This window comes from Pholcus phalangioides, unplaced genomic scaffold, assembly GCF_987345545.1.
Source record: "Pholcus phalangioides strain wild (caught in Gottingen) unplaced genomic scaffold, Ppha-v1.0 ptg000009l_1, whole genome shotgun sequence".
NCBI lineage: Eukaryota > Metazoa > Arthropoda > Arachnida > Araneae > Pholcidae > Pholcus > Pholcus phalangioides.
In genome coordinates, this window is record NW_028301602.1 from 55,534,154 (window position 1) to 55,555,652 (window position 21,499).

The 21,499-nt window shown below is 34.0% G+C and overlaps 1 protein-coding gene across 3 annotated transcripts in view; it reads left to right on the plus strand.

Annotated features, from left to right (window-relative positions):
* rhea (Talin_middle and talin-RS domain-containing protein rhea) overlaps positions 1 to 21,499 on the plus strand; it is a 184,581-nt gene that overhangs the window by 114,116 nt on the left and 48,966 nt on the right. For all 3 annotated transcript variants that reach the window (XM_089236565.1, XM_089236567.1, XM_089236566.1), the window contains exons 28-36: positions 206 to 340; positions 476 to 604; positions 2,126 to 2,209; positions 2,434 to 2,661; positions 5,094 to 5,213; positions 14,017 to 14,214; positions 14,957 to 15,096; positions 15,818 to 15,911; positions 16,930 to 17,019. In XM_089236565.1, the coding sequence (XP_089092691.1) occupies positions 206 to 340; positions 476 to 604; positions 2,126 to 2,209; positions 2,434 to 2,661; positions 5,094 to 5,213; positions 14,017 to 14,214; positions 14,957 to 15,096; positions 15,818 to 15,911; positions 16,930 to 17,019 (1,218 nt within the window). The remainder of the gene's footprint in view (positions 1 to 205; positions 341 to 475; positions 605 to 2,125; positions 2,210 to 2,433; positions 2,662 to 5,093; positions 5,214 to 14,016; positions 14,215 to 14,956; positions 15,097 to 15,817; positions 15,912 to 16,929; positions 17,020 to 21,499) is intronic.

The following is a 21,499-nucleotide window of genomic DNA, read 5'->3' on the forward strand; positions in this document are numbered from 1 at the left end:
ATTGTCTGTAAAAAGTATATTTTTCAATTGTCGTAAAATTAATAATTATAAAATTTTTGAAATTGTAAACAATAAATGTAAAACTGTTTAATTATTAATTAAGAACCTAAGTTATTTAAATATGAAATGTGTTGCTTTTTTTTGTATCACTTAGTCTATATATTTATTACTGAGGTTGGAAATTTGTTCTTTTTTACTTCTGTAGTCATGTAACAAAATGATAAGCTCCTCTAAAGCTGCACTTCCAACTGTATCAGATCAATCTTCTGCTCTTCAACTAAGCAATGCAGTAAAACAAATGTCAGATGCTGTTGCAGATCTTAGATCAGCTTTGCAAAAGGTGAGAGAAAACACTGTTCACTTCTCCATTTTATGCATATATTTTTAATGAATTTATATTATAATACACCATTTCGCCATATTGATACACACCATTTGTTTCCTGTTTAATAATAAATTATTTTTCCTTAAATAGGCCAAAGAAGCATGCGGAAGTCTAGAATTGGAAAATACCTTGGACCTGATTAAGAGTTTAGACAATGAACTTGTTGCTTTTAGAAAAGCTGCAGAAAATATGACATTGAAGCCACTTCCTGGAGAAACGGTAATTCTGTTTTATTAGTTATATAACCAACTTCTGTTTTATTCTTAGTTCATATATTTATTTATTATATAAAAACACAACTTATGTTTTTGATGTCAAAAAGAAAAACCTTTTGTTTTAAATATTAATGCTCAATATACAGTAAACAACTGAGGCAGTGTCTCAGGCTAATAAATTCATTTTGAAGCAGATACATACCAGAATGGGTTTAAAAGGAAGAATGACTCTCAAATATTTTTATTTTATGACATAAGTGTTTGATATGACTTCCTTGAGTCACACGAACAATGTCCAGACGATAATCCATTTCTTCCCACACTTGTTTCAGCATATCTGGTGTTACTAAGTTCAGAACATTACATATGCGTGTTTGTAGATCCTCCAAGTTGCATGGCAGTGGTGGCATGTACGTTTTGCGTGCGGTAATGTCCGGTGACCTGGGGGCCAAAGGAAACATCACTTTGTCGTTCCTTCCAGCGCAGCCAATCCAACAATTAGGAATTACATTGTCGAGTAATTCACACACCTCCAGTGTGGAGGCGCACCATCCTTCTGAAAGACAAAATTATTAGAGTTTTCCTGCAATTCCGGGAAAAGCCAGATCTGTAACATATCAAGATATGTGTTGCCATTCACTGTCTTTTCCACGGAAAAAGAACGACCCATACAATTTGGTCTCCGAAATTGCACAAAACACATTCACTTTAGCCGAATCTCATTCATGCTCCATGATACAGCGGGAGATTTCTGTTCCCCAGATTCGCACAATGTGCCAGTTAACTTTCCCGCTGATATGGAATGTTGCCTCGTCACTGAATACGAGGTGGGGAAAAAACCAATTGTCATTTTCTCACATTTGTCCTGCATGTTCAGGCAAAACTCCATTCGTTGGTCCTTGTCTCTAGGAAATAAAGCTTCAGTCATCTGCAATCTTTAAGGTTTCATTTACAATCATTTTCTCAAAACGTGCCACACCATTGTTTGTGGAAGTCCCAGTTCATAACTCGCTTTGTTAGTTGATTTCTTTGGGCTGCATAGGAACGTTGCTTTTATCTTTTCCACGTTCTCGCTATTAACACGTGGTCTTCCTGTGGCTTTGCCTTTACAAAGACAGACTGTTTCTTCAAATTGGTGATACCACTTTCGAATGCTTTTGTTAGTTGGACTATCTTTTCCAAATCGTTTACAAAACGCACGTTGGACCAAAATTACGGATGCTGATTTCGCATACTGCAAGTAGCAAAACGACTTCTCTTTCTGAGATGAAATTTTTCATTCTAGTGATCGCAGCACCACCATACATTCCATACTCAATACAGGCCGCTGGGAATATATATTCATATGGGAATAATATAAAAAAATATTTGAGTTGTCCTTCCTTTTAAAGCTTCTGGTACGTAACTGTTTAAAAATGAATTTATTAGTGTCTTTCGAAATACTGTACACCATTTTGAATAACCCTGTACATTTAATATTTTCTTCATTAATCAAGCTACTTCAAGTTTTTTTGTTTTCTTGTAGCTGGAAAATTCTGCTTTATGCCTTGGTGCTGTTTCCAAAGTAGTTGGCTCAAGTATGGCTCAACTATTAACTGCTGCATCTCAGGTAATAATTCAATTATTTTATTCTAGCTATAGACTTTTGTTACCAAAGGTATTTTGTCTGAACAGATTTTGCTATGCTTTACTTGTTTTTGCTGTAATACAATTTTTAAAAGTTAATTTTAAAAATCATAACTTGTGAAATCTAGTCGCTTTGATTCTACTGATTTTATCCTGACTATAGTGAAAAAAAAATAAGTTTAACTAGTCTTTTGCTTATCTTTTTAGGGTAATGAAAACTATACTGGTACTGCTGCTCGAGACACTGGAAATGCCCTCAAAATCATGACCAAAGCTGTTCGGGGTGTTGCTGCCACAAGTGATGACCAATATCTTCAAGCAAAAATTATTGACCATGCAAGAGATGTCTTAGATAAATCGTCACTTTTAATACAAGAGTCAAGAAAAGCAATGAGCAACCCAAGTAATCCTAACATTCAGCAACGATTAGCGCAAGTAAGACATAGTTTGGTGTAATTAATTTTCAATGATTGTTATAATAAAACCTCCTCGAACAACAGCCACATTTTGTTGGAACTGAATGCATCCCATAGACTTAACATTATAGGAAACCTCTGAACAACGGCTACTTTCAACATGAAATCAGAAAAAAATATGCATATTGCTACGAGAAAAGTAATTTTCAGGCTGATTTTCAAGGGGGAAGTTCTCCCCCCACCTCTTCCGAACTTTATGGGTGGGAATTATGTATGTTTTTTTTTCCTGGATACAAATGCTAGATGGGCATATTGAAGGCAGTGGAGAGGGAGAGGGTCACTTCCTTCACTAAAAAGTGATCTATAGTTATGCAGCGGGTCACTTAACTGATTTGCAAATGTGCCACTTTAGTTCATTCTTACAAAATTGGGTTTGAGATCACTGGTCACATCAGATGATTCTGAGGGCCATGTTTGGCCCACACATCGTAGGTTCAGCATGTACTAATTTATCGTTTGTGGCAAGAAAGAACTATTTGGAGGTTACTGGCGGAACAAGACCACCATCACTTTTTTATATCAGTTTTACTCGTCAAATTATTTCTGTTGTGTTCTATCTCAGCACTACAAACCTAAATTTTAGGATGCCAAAATAACCCTATAGATTGATTAACAGGACGGCAACTAGATGCTTGGTCAGACGGGGGCAAGCACACATTTTGGTGCCACCTCATAATGTTGGAGAGTTTAAAGAGTGAAATTTGTGCACCCTTCTGGTCTAGCACCCAGGGTATCTCCTGATCCCTCCCCCTCTAGTTGTGGCCTTGTCGATTAGTCAATTATTATAATATTACAGTATTAATATAATCATATGCTGTATTCTAATATAATCAATTGTGGAATTATCATAATCGATTACAGAACGGATTATTATTTCATGTTATATAGATTGCAAGTTTTAGAAGTTTTTTTTTTTTTTTTTAGAAAAAAAATCCCAATAACGGCCACCTTACAATAGCTGTCACGTTTTCCCGGTCCCGTTAATGCCCATTGTTGGAAGGTTTTGCTGTATATGGGACTGACCGGATTTCAGATGAGAATTAAATGTCTTGATGCAGCGGTAAAAAGCTTGAATATGGAACTTCCAACTTATATAAGGCTAAATATTATAGGCATACTTTTTTTTATTTGCCAGTATCATAATCTATCAAATACAGAGTAATCTCCATAGGCAGTCACCACTTTTCAGTGGCCAACGTTCCTTCACATCTATTTTTCTTGGAAATATCAGCAGGTTTCATAGTCCCTAAAGCTACCTAACTATGCTAAAACTGTCTCCATGTCATGGCCACCTCTTCAGATGATCTTCAGGGTCACAACAAACTATTATTTTTCTCAAGGAGTATTCTTTAATTATTCATAGTGGAAACAATTTTAGTGGTGATGAAAATTACAAATTTAGAACAACTGGATAAAGTGTTCAAAAAAATCTTTTTCTGATAATCGAGGACTCTTTCTCTATAGATATGTTAGGAATGCTGATCTGGGAAATAGAAAATGAAATTTTAAAAGATAAGATAAAGTTTGCCATGTGTTCTCGAAATGTCCTCTAAGTTTGGATTTGGACGGCTTTTTCTCCTCTATACTGTATGAGACTTGATGCAAACCTGAAGCGGTATATTCATATTAATGAGGACATAATTTTTTGGATATTTCTTAACGCACAAATGTATCCATAGATACCATCAACTTCTGTGTGTGCACTACTACTAAACCATACATGCACCTCAGGAGCATGTATGGTTCCTTTGAAGAACTCCTAAATTGGTGTGCGCCAATATCTGCACGGTTTTCAAAACTGATGCATTCAAAAACCTTTCAAAATGTGAATGCTTAAAATGTTATTAATTTTTTTAATACTACAGCACAGATCTGATACTCAATTTCAATGGCAATCACACACCCTCTGTAAATCACTTCAAATAGAATTTAGTCTATTTAGTCTTTCAAGTAGAAATAATCATTTTCTATAGACTTTCACTTTATCAAGTAATGTGAAGTCCCTATCATAGATTTCACTGTATCTGGTTTTACTCATTTGTTATAACTATAGCTCCAGTGATTTTTGAGATCAGGATGCAAGTATTATTCTAGCAATTAACTAAGACTTTAATATGTCTACTTTGCTATTTGTTTGACTGTTAGCAAACGAAAAGACATGAATAGAACTTATGCGTTTAGTCTGTTCAAGCGTTTATTTGTCTGATCAAGAACTACAGTTGAGCTATACATGTATTTTAGTATATCAATGTGTCATTTAAAATAACTGCAGTTAACTGACATTGAAGTACTTATTTTCTAATTTTTATTTATTATATAACCAAAGTTTTTCTAATTTATTTCAAGATCATGTGTTTTGTGATGACTGATTTTCTAAAAAAATGTTTTCAGGTTGCTAAATCAGTTTCCACTGCATTAAATAACTGTGTCAACTGTTTACCTGGGCAAAAAGATGTGGATGATGCTATCAAAAACATTACGAATGCTAGCCTGATTCTGAATATGCAAGATGTGAGTATGAAGAAATTCTTTCTCTTAGTTCTGATAAATTGTTTTTATTATCAGTTTTATTGACTTATATATTTGTGCCAATCATGCAGTTGTAGCATGTGCATGCCTGGTCCTCTTTTAGTTTATTTATAGATTTTATCTTATTCTGCTGTCTCAACTTTGTCTGAATTTATGAGAAAAGACCAAATATAAACTTCCTCTGTAACTCAGAAATCAAAAAACTTATATACCTCTTATATTTTTCCTACATAAAAAACATATTCACCTCTTATTTTTTCCTGCCATTTACATCTTTGTGCTTTTTCCAATGCATCAGCTGCTTCTTTCTGTCCCACAGTCAAAGAAAGAAGTAAAGCTTGTGCAAAATGGATTGCTCATTGTGTTCTATCTCTCCTTCAGTTGAAAATATTTTTTTTTTATATATAGAATTATTTTAGACCAGCCATAATACCTGGCACTGCCTGGGTTTTCTTCAATGAGGCTTTTTGGATCATGTTATATCTCCCTCTTTCTTTGAGGGGCATAGAAACCATGTCCAAGTTAACCAATATGGTGACTTACTGTGTGACTCATGAGAGAAACAAATCTAGATTAAAGAAACATAAAAAGGGATTATTCTCCCCCCCCCCTTTTTTGATGGGTGCTAGATAGTTCGATTTTTTATTATTATATATATTGTTTATATTTTTTTATGCTTCAAAAAATGCTTAATTAAAGCTATGGAATTTCTTAAATGTACTTTATGAGCTCATAATTAATTTTAAAACATCCTAAACTATATGAATTTATGCCGTTGAATATTAAAAAACAATATGGAGATATTAATTTTCATGCTTGAGAAGATATAACTAAAATGTTGAAATCAATGTTATTGCATGGATATCCAACTCAAAAGTAGCTCCAGCTGATTATTTTGTATTTAATTTTCTGAGCTTCGTATCTCTAAATGAACTCAATATTTCAAAAATCAAGAATTCAATTCAGTTTTTTTAATTATTGATGTGGTGGAAACCCCACAAAATGTTCGCATTTCTACTGTAAAATCTGCAATTTTAACACTGATTTGTATGGGGATCATCCTTTGCCTGACCCTCAAAGTGATGCTGATGATGAATATGACATCAATTCAAAAAGCCTTATTACTGAGAGGATTGAAAAAAGTGAAAAAACCATTATAAAGGAATAAACTATTATACATATACTGGCAACATTAAAGTGGCAAATCATTGTAAAGAGAACAAATAAACATTCCAAAAGTGATTGTTGAGGCCAGGAACCATTGTTGCCCGACAGTTTTTTGCCCATTTCGGGCATTTGCTCAATTCTGACAAACTCTTAAAGTAGTCTATCATTCAAGTTGGGTTCTATTTGGTATGTATATATATATGCAAAATTTGGTGACGATAGATCTAAAATTGTAGATTCGTATAGAAAACAGACACACAAAATCAATTTTATATGCATAGATGACCAAAGAAAATCATAGTCAAGTTTGAAAAGTCTTTATTGTAGGGAGGATATTCCGATATATTTCGGTGCAGCTTATATGGCATTTTTTGTTGTTGCAGCAACAGTGTGAGGTCTTGTATTGTCATGTAAAAAGCAGCATGCTTCATATGAGGGATGTGACACATTTTTTACTTATGGACCACTTTAACTCTTTCATGGTTTGCAATACCCATTTTATGCTATTTGCATATTCTAAATAGTGTCACTACAAAACTATGCTCAATATACATAAAGTTTTGATAGATTCCATGTTTTTATTTTCTTAAAGTTTCACAATTTCACTCCACTGTAATTGGGCATCTGCCTGTTGTGAGAGTCTATAAATAAATAAATTGTGTAGCTGCTGCCTATTGCTCACTTATAGCAATCGTTACAATCTCTAAAAACTGAAGTTTTAGAGATGCATATACATTAACTTCCTTAGATTAGAATAATAGATTACTTAAAAAAAAATTTAATTTTTATTGGTTTTTATTTCTGAGTGTAAAAGAATGTTGTGTTATAACAAAGTCTTGTCTGTATTTGAGATCTATGTGTTTACAGAATACATAAATTTAACGCTTACTTAGTGTCAAGTATCTTGGAGGGATGTGTGTGTGTGATAAATTTTTACTTCGGTTAGAAATACCGTTCTTGATTCATTTGGGAAAAACCTTCTGATCCTTAACTATGGATTTGATCTTTAGTTAAAAATTGAGAGGGAATTTAGCTACCACATTCTTAACTAAGGATTGTTTTCCTTCCGTAGTTAAGAATTGAGTGACCCCACTTCTTACCTCGATTCTTAGTAAACTTTTTTTTCTTCCATACGAGAGGTGACATAAATTCTTTCTTTAATAGAAGTTTTTTTTATGATTTGTATTTATGATCCATATTCTGAAAACTAGAAAAGTATTTGCAGGTGCATTTTGTATTGCCGAATAAGGAATTCATCCAACTTTTTAAGTCACCGAAAGGTTATGTGGGAGAGTTGAAAACAGCATTGGAGTCTATATGCAGCACATATATGTTGGTAATAGTGATAAAATATCGGATCATCTCTATAAAGTTTGATAAAAATTTTGCTGCATTTATCACATTTACCAATTTTCAATCCATAAATATCGTGATTGATGGGTCGTAAAGAGTTTATTTTTTATATTATGGGAACTTGTAGATTTTCAGTTTTTCTTAATTTAAACCATATTTTCCCAAACATTTTGTTCCATCGCCCCCTTCCTTGGAATTTTTTTTCTCTCATCGCCCCCAACTCAGGTGAACCGATAGAATCCTATAGCTCCAACCCCCCCCCCCCTCCCTCCCGGACCATTCCATCACCCACCAGAAGGTGATATTGCCCACTTTGGGGAACACTGGTTTAAACATTGAGAGTAAATTGAATTTTTTGCACAAAATCTGCGAGAAGCTCTAATCGGCCAAAATATAATGTACACGCATACAAAAGTCATTATTAAAATGCTGCTACATTTGTTTCTTTCCACAAACTTCAATGCACGTAAAAGAAGCCAACATTACAGAAGACGAATGAAAAATATGAATGTATACGATGTAAACACATTTGCAAGAATTTGAAAAAATAATGTAAATAAACACGTGCAAAAAAATGTGAAGACATAATACAAGAATGTAAATGGGTGTAAAAACATATCCAATCAAAAATAAGAAACAAATAATGCTTTAAAATGAACTCTTTGTCCATAACGAGTTGTTACTGTTTTTTTCTGTGGTTGAGACTGGAATTTTAGTCTTTTTTAGAACCAATGTCATTTGGTAGTTCGGTGACTGCAGGTGGTTCTCTGTCATCCATTGTGAAAGCAAGTTTGATTCTGTCAATAGACACTGAGATGGATTTACCATTTACTTTGATTACAAAAACTATGTCGGTCCTTTGCACTTCAGGATATGGTCCAGTGTAGGGTGCACTTAATGCAGTTCAAACTTTGTCTATGCGTAAGAACACATGAGAACAAAATTTTAAGGAAGGATGAACATAAATCTTGAATGTATTCTTATGAGATGGAGAAATAGGTGATAAATTTCTCATAAGCGAAGACAGCTTCGATGCATAGGTAACGTCTGGCACAGATTTGGACACCTTGTCGAAAAGTAGGTCAGATGGTAATTGAAGAGTGGTTCCATAGACCAGTTCTGCACAGGTAGCTTGAAGATCCTCCTTGAAAGCGGATCGTAGACCCAGGAGGACTATAGGTAGCTATTCCATCCATTTGGTATTGTTGTAAGCAATGATGGCATTTTTTAGGGTGGGATTAAATCGCTCGACCAGACCATTAGCAATTGGATGGTGGTATGCAGTGGTTCCTATACGATCTGTTCCTAGTAGTGCTGTGAGCTGCTGGAAGAGATGAGATTCAAATTGAGTACCACGATCTGTGGTCTCTGTTGAAGGACAACCAAACCGACTGATTTATTTATTTATACAATAGTGTTGGTCTATGCAAGAGGATGCGATTGAAAGTGACAAAGATATTGTTTGATATTGGACAAAAAACTAGTTATAGTGAGGGATTCGACAATAGAGCTTGGGCGTTTGTTCAATTTACCAATGGTATGAGGAAAGAAGCTGTATTTAAAACAGTCAGTGTAAGCAAAAATAGGTTTTATTTTAAGGGAATGGTTGAGTCTTCTAGAGATGTAGGATGGTTTGGCTAAGATACCAGAAGTATCTATGTTGAATTGACCATGGAAAATTTTACTATGTTAATCGAGAAATGAGATGAAGAGTAGTGAGGGAGGAGATGAAGTTAGTCTAAGTTCGTACATGAAAACGAAAGATGACCAGCAGTTGTGAGCAAATCAGGTGGATTTATTTTGGATTGATTCAAGTTTTGTCTATATCACTGGAGGTGTAGGAAAGAACGGAAGAGATATAAGTTTGGTAACAGAGTTGTCTGATATCCCAAGTGGAGTGTAAGGTTGCAGCGGAATAAAAGTTTGTTTAGACACTTTTGATAAACCTGGTCAACATGTTTGTTCCAACATAGGTTGGCTGAGATTCTGACATCGAGGTATTCGATTTGAGAAACTTGGGATAATGTTAAATTATTATGAGTACGAATATTCAAGAGGAAGTAATTTACGGGTAACTTTCATGTGAACCGTTTTTGATATTGATTGGCATTTGCCATAAAGAACACCAGCTGGCGATGGAAGCCAAGTTATGTTGGAGAAGTTCTTGATCATATTCATGGTGAATGATACGGTAAATTACAGTTATCAGCAACTAATCTAGTGATGCAGTTGAAAGATTCTGCCTCTGTGGTGGTCGAGTGGTCATAGTGATGGACTCGCATTGCGGGGACCCGGGTTCGATCTCCACCGTCACCACAGTGGTGGTCGGCTGAAGTTGGTTTTCTGTGGTTTCCAACTTCAAGGCGCAAATGTGAGCCTATCTCCCCGTTAAAAAGTCTCGCCACAGAGAGGCCACAGAGAACCAACTTCAGCCTACAAACAGTATAAATATTCAGTCATTACACTTCACTCACTTCACTTCTGAGATATAGATGGCAGCACTAAAAAATCATACACAATACTAGATATGCACTCAGACTGTTAGGTACACATACTTACACTTCCGGCACAACTCACTAGGTAGTAAATTGCCCATGGCGATAGACCTGAGTTGTGCTCGGCTTGAAAAAAAAAAAAAAGATGAAAGATTCTGGCAGGTCATTAAATTACGAAAAGTTACGGGGAGAGGACCGATCCTTGAGGGGTCCCATACTTTACAGAGGTAGATGGGGAGTTATGATCATTAAAATAGACAAACTGTTTATGATATTTTAGGGAAAACCTCCACCCAATTAAGTAACTGTACATTGAGGCCAAGGTATGAGAGTGTAAGGAGAGTTTACCATGGGGAACTTTATCAAAGGCTTTAGAGAAATCTAGGAAAACAGTATCGGTTTATAGGTTTTTATCAATGGCTCCCAAGAGGTCGTGGATGAAGAGGGCCAATTGAGAGGTAGTAGAGAGAGATTGTCTAAAGCTGTGTTGGTTGGGGGAAAAAAAGTTGGAGTCTCAAATGGATACAGATTTCTTTTGCTACAATATGTTTGAAGATTTTTACAGCAGGAGGTGATTGCTATTAGCCTAAGGTCAAGGGGATTGGAAAGGGGGCCCGATTTGTGGATAGGAATAATTTTATTGATTTTCCCGTCGTTAGGGAGGACAGCAGTATTTAGTGTGAAACATTGAACACACACGCACAGGATTAGAAGATAGTAGGAGACTTCATCAAGACAGAATTTAACAATGGAATTTGGGATGTCATCGGGGCCAACAGAATAGTTTGTTTTTTTAGTAGATTTAGAATACCCTGTTTGGAGAAAGATATTGGGGGTGAGTTGTGGATAAAATCAAAAAATGGGTATTGGGGAGGGGAGAGGTCTATTGTGAAAATCGAGCAGAACGCTAAATTGAATTTGGCAGCCATCTCTGAAGGTGAAGATGTATGTTTATTTGAACTTCTGAGGGAAGTGGGACCAACAGATTTAGGTCTAAAGTAACTCCAGAATTGTGTGGGTTAGTTTTTAAGTAATGGAGTAGAGAATGAGGGAGGTATTTGGTCTTTTGGGTGGAAATGATGTTTCTGAGGTCTCAGGTAGAGGCTGAAATTACGAATTTGAGTGAATTGGATTTGTTGGTTTTATATTTGAAAGCGATATGGCAGATTTTTTCTTCTTTAGATGAATAATGTCTCTGGTGATCCACGGATTAAGAAAATAATTAGAACAAACTTTTTTAATTGTAACTGTAGATAAGCATTTGCCTATAATACTTTTAAAAGAGGTCCAAAGGGTGTGAATATTGTTAGAAGAGGATATGGATAGGAAACAATTTGAAGTTAGAACGAAGAATATTTTGCATAAGTGGATAATTTTTGCCTTGTTGAAATTACGTTTGGGGGCGAGTTTGTAAGATTGGATAGCATGGAGGAGAGAAAAGTTAATGACTGGAATTTTATGGTCGGAGCAACTCTCGAAGATGGAAGTGGAAAGGATTGAAATTCGATAGGAGGTAGCGATAAGGTCTAAGGTAGAGCTGGAGTAAAAAATGGTTTTTGTGGGTTTTAAGATGGATTGGACCATGCTAAATTTAAGGAAGATATCAAAAACTTTGTTATTAATTCTGTGATTGCTGGACAGGGATTCCATATTTTTCCAGTCAAAACCAGGAAGATTCCAGTCTCTGGAGATAATAATAGAAGGTGTAATAGATGAGTAGGAATGATTCAAGATAATCTGTTTTATTTTTTAGGCTGTGAGTGTTAATAGTTCCCAATTGAAAAATATTTTTTAATTTGGAGATTGAGTGGACGAAGGGGGTTCTTTGGGGGGGAGTATCCTAAAGGGGGCAAGGAAGGGTTCGAGGAAGCGTGAGGGGGAGAATGTCATTAACATTAGGATCCCGGATATATTTAGTGTTATTGTGATAAGTGCAAAATTGTGAATAAGTTTTACTTTAATACCTTCATCTGGGAATTTTTGACTGGTCCTCCAGATTTGACCACAAAGTTTGCATGCATCGAAGGAGAAATCTTCTGAGATAGATAGGATTCAGCTGCGCTATTATTTTTACAATTAATATATCTAGTGTGATTGTGTAGTATTGTTTCACGTTTAAGTAAAAATTCTTCAAAATTGTTAGAAGGGTCAGTATTGCTATTTTTGAGTTTGGGGGCATTTTTTAGAATCTCGCTTTTGAGTTTAAATTTATTAAATTTTACTATGGAAAGTCTACATCCGTTGGTTCTTTTTGGAACCTATTCTGTGACAGCTGTCAATCTCACTAGGTAAAATATTTATGTGTAGGTGATCAGAACAGCATTGAATAATTTTGGATTCGAGGGTGGAAGGGGTTCTTCAGGGATGTTTCAGAAAATCAAGTTGTTCCAATGGGCAACGGTCCTCTAAATTGATAACTTTATTGGTAAGGGAAGATTGGAGTTCAGAGAGATTTGAGGAGCAGTCACACTCCTCAAATCTTCACGGACAAGACTAAAAGTGGTCCCGTCCGTAAAACAGTAAGGAAATCTGAATAAAAATAAAACTTTCAGCCTCATAGTAGATGAGAGAATAGGATGATCCTACATCCTTAAATAAACTCTATTTTTTCAGGCTAGCGTCATTCTAAAATTTCTTTTCCTCTCCCCGTCTTATCAACAACATAGTGTTAATTTTTAGCTGGGCGGCTGATTGATTAATGGTGAAATTCCCTAAAAGGAAAATTTTCCAGTTTGTTCATCGTCACGTGACCTTAGGAATTACCTTTAACAATCACATTGTGATTGCATTCGGGCCTCAATTTTTAATGCGCTTCTTATGAATTGATTCTTACATATGGATGATTGGTTATTAAGAATCAGAAGGTGGTATACCCCGGCTGAAGAGACAAAAAAGCCAAGTTGTGACTGTTTTAGCTTTAAACAGAAGGAGATAGCTAATGCTTAATGTAAACAAAATTTGAAGAGTCCTTTGTTTATGCAAAGATTGAAATTATGCAAAGAAAGAAAATGTCAAATATTGTCACTGCTATCTTAAGGGGCTTCTTAAGTTTGTTTGATTTTGCAATGACCTGCAGAGATTGTTTATATAAGGAAGAAATGGTCTTCTGGGACTAGCAGAGACTAGATGACTTTTCTTTCAGAGTTCACCTCAGCATAATATCCAGCAAATATCTGTTTCCTTTATATATTGGTCTGAGAAAAGAAAAGCTGTATCTCTTTCTCTCTCTACCTACTCACTTTTTTTGTGAATGTGAAATGTACTCTGCACATCAGCTCCAGCTCTTGGGTCATCATTTAATTAAACTATGGGAGCTTCAAGACATTCCCATTATATCTTTGCTGAAATTTTGCTTCAACCACAGGTCCCTAAAAAAGACGTTTGCGTTAAAAGATATTTGGATATTAATTAAAAATTTTCAGTTTATGCATATAGACACATACAAATGCCACAACAGGTAAAATGCCCAATGAAAAAAGATGGCCATAAAAAATATGGATGTCAAACATATCAAAAATACAGCAACCAAAAAAAAAGCTAATTCTAATAATGAGAAAATTACCCGCCCATAAAAATTATGGTTGTCTTATTCCCATTATTTTTTTTATTGCATGGATGATTGGTTTCAATATGACTTCTCTACAAATCAAAATTAGCCGCTCATATATGTGGAAGGAAAGACCGCTTCCTAAAATTTTGTTCTCTAACAAACTTTGAAATTTTACTAAATTTAGTATTAATATATATTTCATTTATGATATTGTTTTCAGTTTCCATGCTCTGACAAGCCATATAGTGAGTTGCAAAGTAATTTGAATAATGCTGCAGCCAATCTAAATGCAGCTGCATCAGATGTTGTCACTTCTTCCAAAGGTTCACCCTCCCATCTTGCAACATCATCTAAGAAATTTGGGAAAGCTTTTGATGACTTGCTTGAAAGTGGAGTGGATATGATCGGACATACCAGAGTAAGTTTTACAACTTTACAACTAGGATTAAGATAACACCTTTTAAATATTTATTTTAATCTTTATTTTAAAAATGTTTGAATGCCAAATAGTGTGTGTGTGTGTGTTTTTTTTTTTTATTTTATTAATTTAACCTTCTTTAAATTTCTTACTCTTACAAAATTTCAGTTACGTACCAACCAGGTCGATACAATATTTTATTCCTTATTGTTGCACCCATTGTGTATTTCTTGTGGAACAAAAAGTTACAATTTTTTAATTCCTTTGCATTCAAAGAATGCTTAGTAAATACCTGGGCAAATTTAATTTTTTGCTAATTATTAAAGATTAATTGAAATTGTATGAGTTTTAGACATTTCATGTTCAAACATGTTGCATCATTATAGGGTGTTGTTGAACAACAGATTATATAACATCCATTAATACTATAACAAATTTTGGTGAATTTCAAAACTTCTTTCACTAAAAATTCAGTGACCCACACCCTATTTCTGCAGTTTAGTGAATTGGTCAAAGGTTATCTTTGATAATATGAAAGGGGAAATATCCAGTAATGTTTGGACCTGCCGTCATCTCATGTCAGACATAGCAGTTCATTTTAGAGTTACTGCAGTCATGTACTTTTGTGTTCAGGTTATCCATATAAAATCCAGATTTCTTTCCAGAAGTCTTGTTTAATACATGCTTTCCTGGATGTATATTACTTTGATATTTATATTTTCTATATGTTTTTCGTTTCCAGGACATGCAGGTTCGAGGAAATATGGTAGTTAGCCTTAAGGATGTGTCAATGGTCTCGAGTAAACTTCTAGTTGCAGCAAAGTCAGTTGCAGCTGACCCTGGTGCTCCAAATTCTATGAATCAGCTTGCAGCTGCAGCAAGGTTAGTTTAATACATTCAGATCTTTATAAGTGAGATCCATGTAAGAGGATAACTCAATTAAATGGATTTTGTTTGTCCTATTGAGAGTTTTCATGTTTAGTAGAATGTTGGCAATGCAGTTTTTGAAAATTTAAGGTCCTGGATAATTTGAGGCATTGAAATTCTTCAAATTTGCTTCTCAAGATTTTTTTCCCCAATAACTTGTTTAATTTCTTTCATGAAAAGGGACTTGGCAACAATTGTCCATAATAAATTAGATTACATCTAATACCAGCTTTTTAAAACCATACTTGGTTTGGCATTTAATTGTATTACAATTTTATATATTTTTTTCAAGTGATTAAATAAGGAGTTTGGTTTTGAATTTCTCTTCTGGCATTATGATTTTTTCAGCATTCACCCACAAAAAATCTAAAAAATGCTTATATCAAGCAATGGTTTAAAAAAATATTTATTAGAAGTATATAAAACATATGTATTAACCAATACTTAGTTATTCTTCCATTTTTATATTCCTTCAAAGATAAAATGAATAACGGTTAATATGAGAAAATGCTTCAATTTTTAACAATGTGGTACTGTATATGGAATGATGATGTCTTTTTGGCCTTAATTTAAGGTTTGTGCTATAGCATTATATTGTTGATTCTTATGAAAGTGCTTATTTCTGAATAACACGTGTTTTATGATTGCTTTATTACAATTTCAATGTATTTTGTAGGGCTGTTACAGAGAGTATAAACAACTTAATTAATGTCTGTACATCAGCTGCTCCCGGTCAAAAAGAATGTGACAATGCCATAAGAAATATACAGGTTAGTAGGCAAGTATTTGTAGTTGCGTAAAGAAATTGTTTAGAGAAAAATGTATTTTAAAGGTGAGTTGAGTCAGGGTCTGCAGTTATTTTTTAATTTTGGAATTTGAAGTTTTCTGTTTGCAGTGACTGTACTCAATATTTTTATATAGTTGATTTTGCAAAAGATGTCGGGAGGGGCAGATTTCACACTATAAAAATGCCTTACTCCTCCACTTAGCTATTCTAGAATTCCATTGAGGGAAAACAAAAAACAACTTTTGGGGATATTGCTTCATTTGAATAGTGGATTAGTTGAATGTTTTACTGACTGAGAACTCATCAATGCACAAAAAATTAATTTAAAAGTTTTGGAAAAGACAGCTGAAAACAGAAAATTTTGAATATGCACAGCTTTAAACTGGACAGAGCTAAAAATTAACTTTCAAGACTCTATAAGACATTATATTCTTTTATTACAGGAAATTGCTGTAATTGAAATCTGGTCCTTACAAAAAAGTAAAAAAAAATCATAGCCAGGGAAAAGAATTTTCAACTTCATTTAATGTTTTTTTAAATAATGAAATTTGCTATTTGAATGAAAAAGTTTTTAACCTGGCATTTTAAATTTGGAACATTTCCTCTTTAATTTTTGTCACTGTCATAATCATTCCACATCAAATGAGTATCAGAGTCAAGATCAGCTTCCCTTAAACCTGAAATAGCCATTAAGATTTTCTCATTTTCTTCTAGGAAGCGCCTTGCAATTTTTCCATCATGTATTTTCACATGTGCGTACATTTTTGTGAACGAAATGGGTGTCAGTTTTCTCCCAATCCTTTCAATATTTCCTATATTGCTGAATATTCTATTAAAGATAACACATAGGAGCTGTATAAGCTTTTTGAGATCTGCTCTGGGAATAAAATCTGCATGTCACAATTCTAAAAATTAGAATTTTTAAAAGCTTGTTAGCTTGTTCATAAAAACTTGATTTTGTTGTAAAATATTATGACAGAAATGCCAATTTTCTTTTTTAGAGCATGAAGCCTCTTCTTGATAATCCTGTGGAACCTATCAATGACTTCACATATTATGAATGCTTAGATTCTGTAACAGAAAAATCAAAGGTATGATTCATAGCTTTTTTTCATGAAATATTTTCATTCAAACCTTGTTTAACCCTCTGAGGATTATGTAAGATTCACGAAATTGCTTTAAAAAAAACATTTCAACAAATGTTTCCAAAAGTGCCCAGCTAGAAAATGCTCCTCCCCCCCCCCCCTTCTGCTCCATCACATTTGATAAAGGGTGGTAGGGATTTGACTGAAGTGACATTTGTGTAACACCCACTTAATGCTTCTATTCTTTAGGCAGAACAATAGTGCACCCTCTGATTTTTTGTCCAACTTTCTCAATCATACTAACAGAGCAGACCTGTACACCATTTAACTGTTCAGAAATCTAGATGAGTTTGTATTTTATGTGTTGTGTATATGGAATAATTTATAATTTAGGTGTTAAAAAAATAAAGGAGGAAACTGTATAGGTCTCGAATGTATAATTTCTGCTTAATTTTTTTTTTTTTTTTTTGGGGATCATTAATCTATTTTAGGGGTTCTTATACATATACCATGAACTTGATGTTCCACTGATTTCACTAATGTCGAAATCAAACATTTTGTTTGTTTGTAGGTGTTTACAAACTTTTTTATAGGCATTTGTTTAGGTATTTAATAGGCGTTTTTAGATTCAAAATGTACCCATGGCTTGTAAAGTTAATAATGCCGTTGGATTTGAGTTACAGCTAAAAAAAAGTCAAGAACCAACAGTCAAATCCAATCTAATTTGGCGCTATCTCATTTCCGTTTTTCAGACTTGAATCTTTTTAGATCAGTGTTTCTTAACCTTTCTGAGCCTAAGGACCACTAAAATGTCTGAAACAATTTTATGCATCACATGTGTCCTGTATTATAGAACATTCCTGTAATTTTGGTTCTTATAATTTTTTTATACGTTGGGCCCGTTTTTTTCAACGAGGCTTTCTTTAAATATGTAAATTTTCTCAAGTCATGAATGCACAGCGTTTAAAAAAAAACCACTGTATTATATTATGATAATTATAGCAAAAAATATATATTCATTTCACATATTTGTCAAGCTCAAATTTTTTTTCCGCAGTTTTTAAACAACTTCAATAAAAATTAGTACCTACTTCCGGCAACATTTTTTATGATGGTTGGTTATGTCCCTATTTTACCCTAATTAGGATCCCAGTTTATGCATGTCATATTTTATATGGTCATCTGATCGTTGGAATACTTTTTTCAGAGAAATACTAGAAATACGTTGTTTACTGTGATTTGGGGCAGCCCTTTAGTTCGCCACCCTTTAGCAATTGTAGAAGTGATTAGAAAATGGCATTTAAGGCAATAAATAGAAGTTTTGGAAAAATTTAGTGATATCCCATATTTACGGCTGCTATTTCCCCCAGTGATGTATAATGAACCTAAGTTTGAAGGTATATTTTTAATTGAACTCATATGAATATTACTAATATCAATATTGTAACCGTTAAATAATTTTTCATTCAATGAGAATTAAATTATCAAGTCTGCCTGCAGACCATTTTCTCTGCTAACCATAGATTGAAAAGCACTGTTTTAGATGATTGATGAACAATTGACGACTTTTGAAACAAATGAACAATAATTTTGTTTCAGCAGTTAAAATTGAAACACAAGTTTTTTTCCCCTGCACATTGTTATATACAGGAGGCAAGAGATAAGCTTCTCTCATTATATTTTAGGAACCCCGCTTCTCTTATGACAATCTATATAGAAAAAAACTTGTATAATAATTAATAATTTTAATTCTGGGTGACTGAGCTCAACACTTGTTAAAAAATTTATAAAATTTAATTTTTATCAATCCCAAGAAATCATTCACATGAAAATAAATACTGTACAGCTATATATATAAAATAGCATGTCCTTAGACTGACTGACTCATCATCACCGAGACGAAACCGCTGAAGCTATAAAAGTGAAATTTGGTCAATACTTTTGTATTGTACTGTAGAGTCACTGGAAAAAGGATTTTTGAAAGTTCAATCAAGTTTATAATTTGTATTAATTGCATTTTTAATTGGGTTGCTGTATTTTTGAAATATATGACATCTATATTTTTATGGGCATCTTTTTATCAGCCACCTCGTTGGGCATTTTGCCTGTTGTGGCATTGTATTTGTATTTTTGAATGGGGGTTCAAAGGTTATATGGAGCAATCATCACTGAGCTGAAATCACTGAAGCCATAAATATGAAATTTAGTCTGTAGTACATTTTATAATGTAGATACCCCCCCCCCTAAGACAATGATTTCTAAAAGTTCATCCCCCTAGGAGGTCATGATTGTTCAAATGTTATATGGGGGAATCATCACTGAGTAATTTTGAGATTAAAAAATCCACATGAGCAAAGCCGAAGGTAACAGCTAGTTACTTTGTTTTATGTCGTAATGAGTAGGACTATGATCCGAGTAACATAACAATATTTATTCGTGCTTGCAAGTTATGACTGTCATGTATGAAAACCAAAAGACATTAACAACATTACTTTGCATCCGAAGAACATATATATATTTCATTTGTGTTAATGCATGCGCACAATGAACATATTTGCATATGTGCACGAACATAACTCCTACCATACTCCCTTCTAATAATCAGAGATTATTATTCAGAGGAACAAGGAAAAAAAATTAATGTTCATAATGCACAAATGATTTTTCACTGGTTACTATACAGGAAGTTTCACTAGTTTGCAAATGCTTCATAAAAAATGTCTTTTGTATGTTTTGATAGTAATGACTCAAACCAATTCATCCTTTCCTGGTTTGACATCAATGATGCATCCTATTGGCTTGAAACTGGCATGTTGGGCTCTTTCAATAGAACTAGATCTCTCACAACAACATTTGGGTTAGTTCTTCTCCACTTGCCTCTCTGTTGTAAAGTATGCAAGTACTCTGAATGCCATCTTTTCCAGAAGCTGTTTCGAGTATTGTTCAATAGTTTCCATTGTGTTCAAAGACGTACTTTGTCAGCTGGATGATCTGGAATGGAACTTGAGGTTTGACCTATCAAGAAATGAGATGGTGTTAGTGCATACAGTGAGTCAATATCATTATCGAGTGCCACTAAAGGACAAGAATTAAGAATTGCTTCAATTTGGCAAAGAAGTGTGGATAGTTCTTCAAACATTAGATGAAAGGCACCAATTGATCGTTTGATGTAGAATTTCATTGATTTGTCTCCAGATTCCCATATTCCACTGAAATGGGGAAAAGACGGTTGAATAAAATGCCAAGAAATGTTTGATTTGTGTTTAAAAAGTATATTACTTCTTTACACTTGGCAGTTTTGAAAGCCAATTTTTGAATTTCGTCGAGTTTTCGTCTTGCTCAAACAAAATTTGTGGCGTTACCACAATAAATGTCTGAGGGAACACCACGGTGTGAGTTCATATGCTTGAGCTGACATAAATTAATCCGCAATCAAGTCTCCAACTAATTTTAGGAAAAAGGCCTTTGTTGCCAAGCAAATAAATAGTGAAATATAACCTTTAGTAACTATGTCGTCAACTTGTTTGTAGTTTCACCTCCACCAGTCCATCAAAGTCCACACCACAATTTGTGAAAGATCGGCTAATGATAACTTGAGCTTTCGGAAATTCACCCATCAATTTCGTCATTAGTCTTGTTCAGAACCTACAGCAAACTAAGCAATTTTTTATTAAGCTACAAATCTGTTTCTTGGCACCCACTATCCAGAGCAATTGCTTGATTACATGATGATTCAATAAGATCAGTTCAGTGTGAAGATTTACGATGTGAGCTTTTTTTAATCAGTACTGATTTTGTGATCGAAGGGCAAAATTATGGGGTGTTTAGCTTGGAATGGTAAATCTGATTGTTGGATCCTTCCTCCTGCCCATAACATACCTTCTTGATCAAAGGGATGCAAGGCAATGATTTGCTTCAAGATGGCAAAGGTTTCTTGGCTTGCAAAAGTTCCAATTCCTGTTTGAAATGAAAATTTTGTACATGTCTGAAAAATTTTTTTTTTGACGCAATCAATTCCTGAAAGAGTCATGTGTATTGTTTGGAATGTTCACTTTGAAATTTTTCTTACATTTATAGTAGTTATATATGAAACATAAACAATATGCGACTATGCAAATAATTTTTTTATCATTATTCGTACATCATATACATGTTGGAGAACAAATAAAATCATGTGATTAAAATCATATGATTTATACTGGTGATCATAGATAAAAAATATACAATTTTGAAGCCATTTCTGTTGAACAGATATTTGAAGTGTTCTTTCTTTTGGTACCCTTGAGTTCAAATGCAAATAAGTGCTCCTCCCCCCCCCCCCCTTCTCCCAGCTGGTTGAATATCTAAGCAAATTTTTATCATGAATCTTGTTTGTATGGTTGTTTGATTTAATTTATGCTGATATATAGTACAAAGAAATGCTGTGATAGCCAGATTGCCCAATGAGGTGGCTAAAAAAAAATTATTGAATAAAAAATGCCTATAA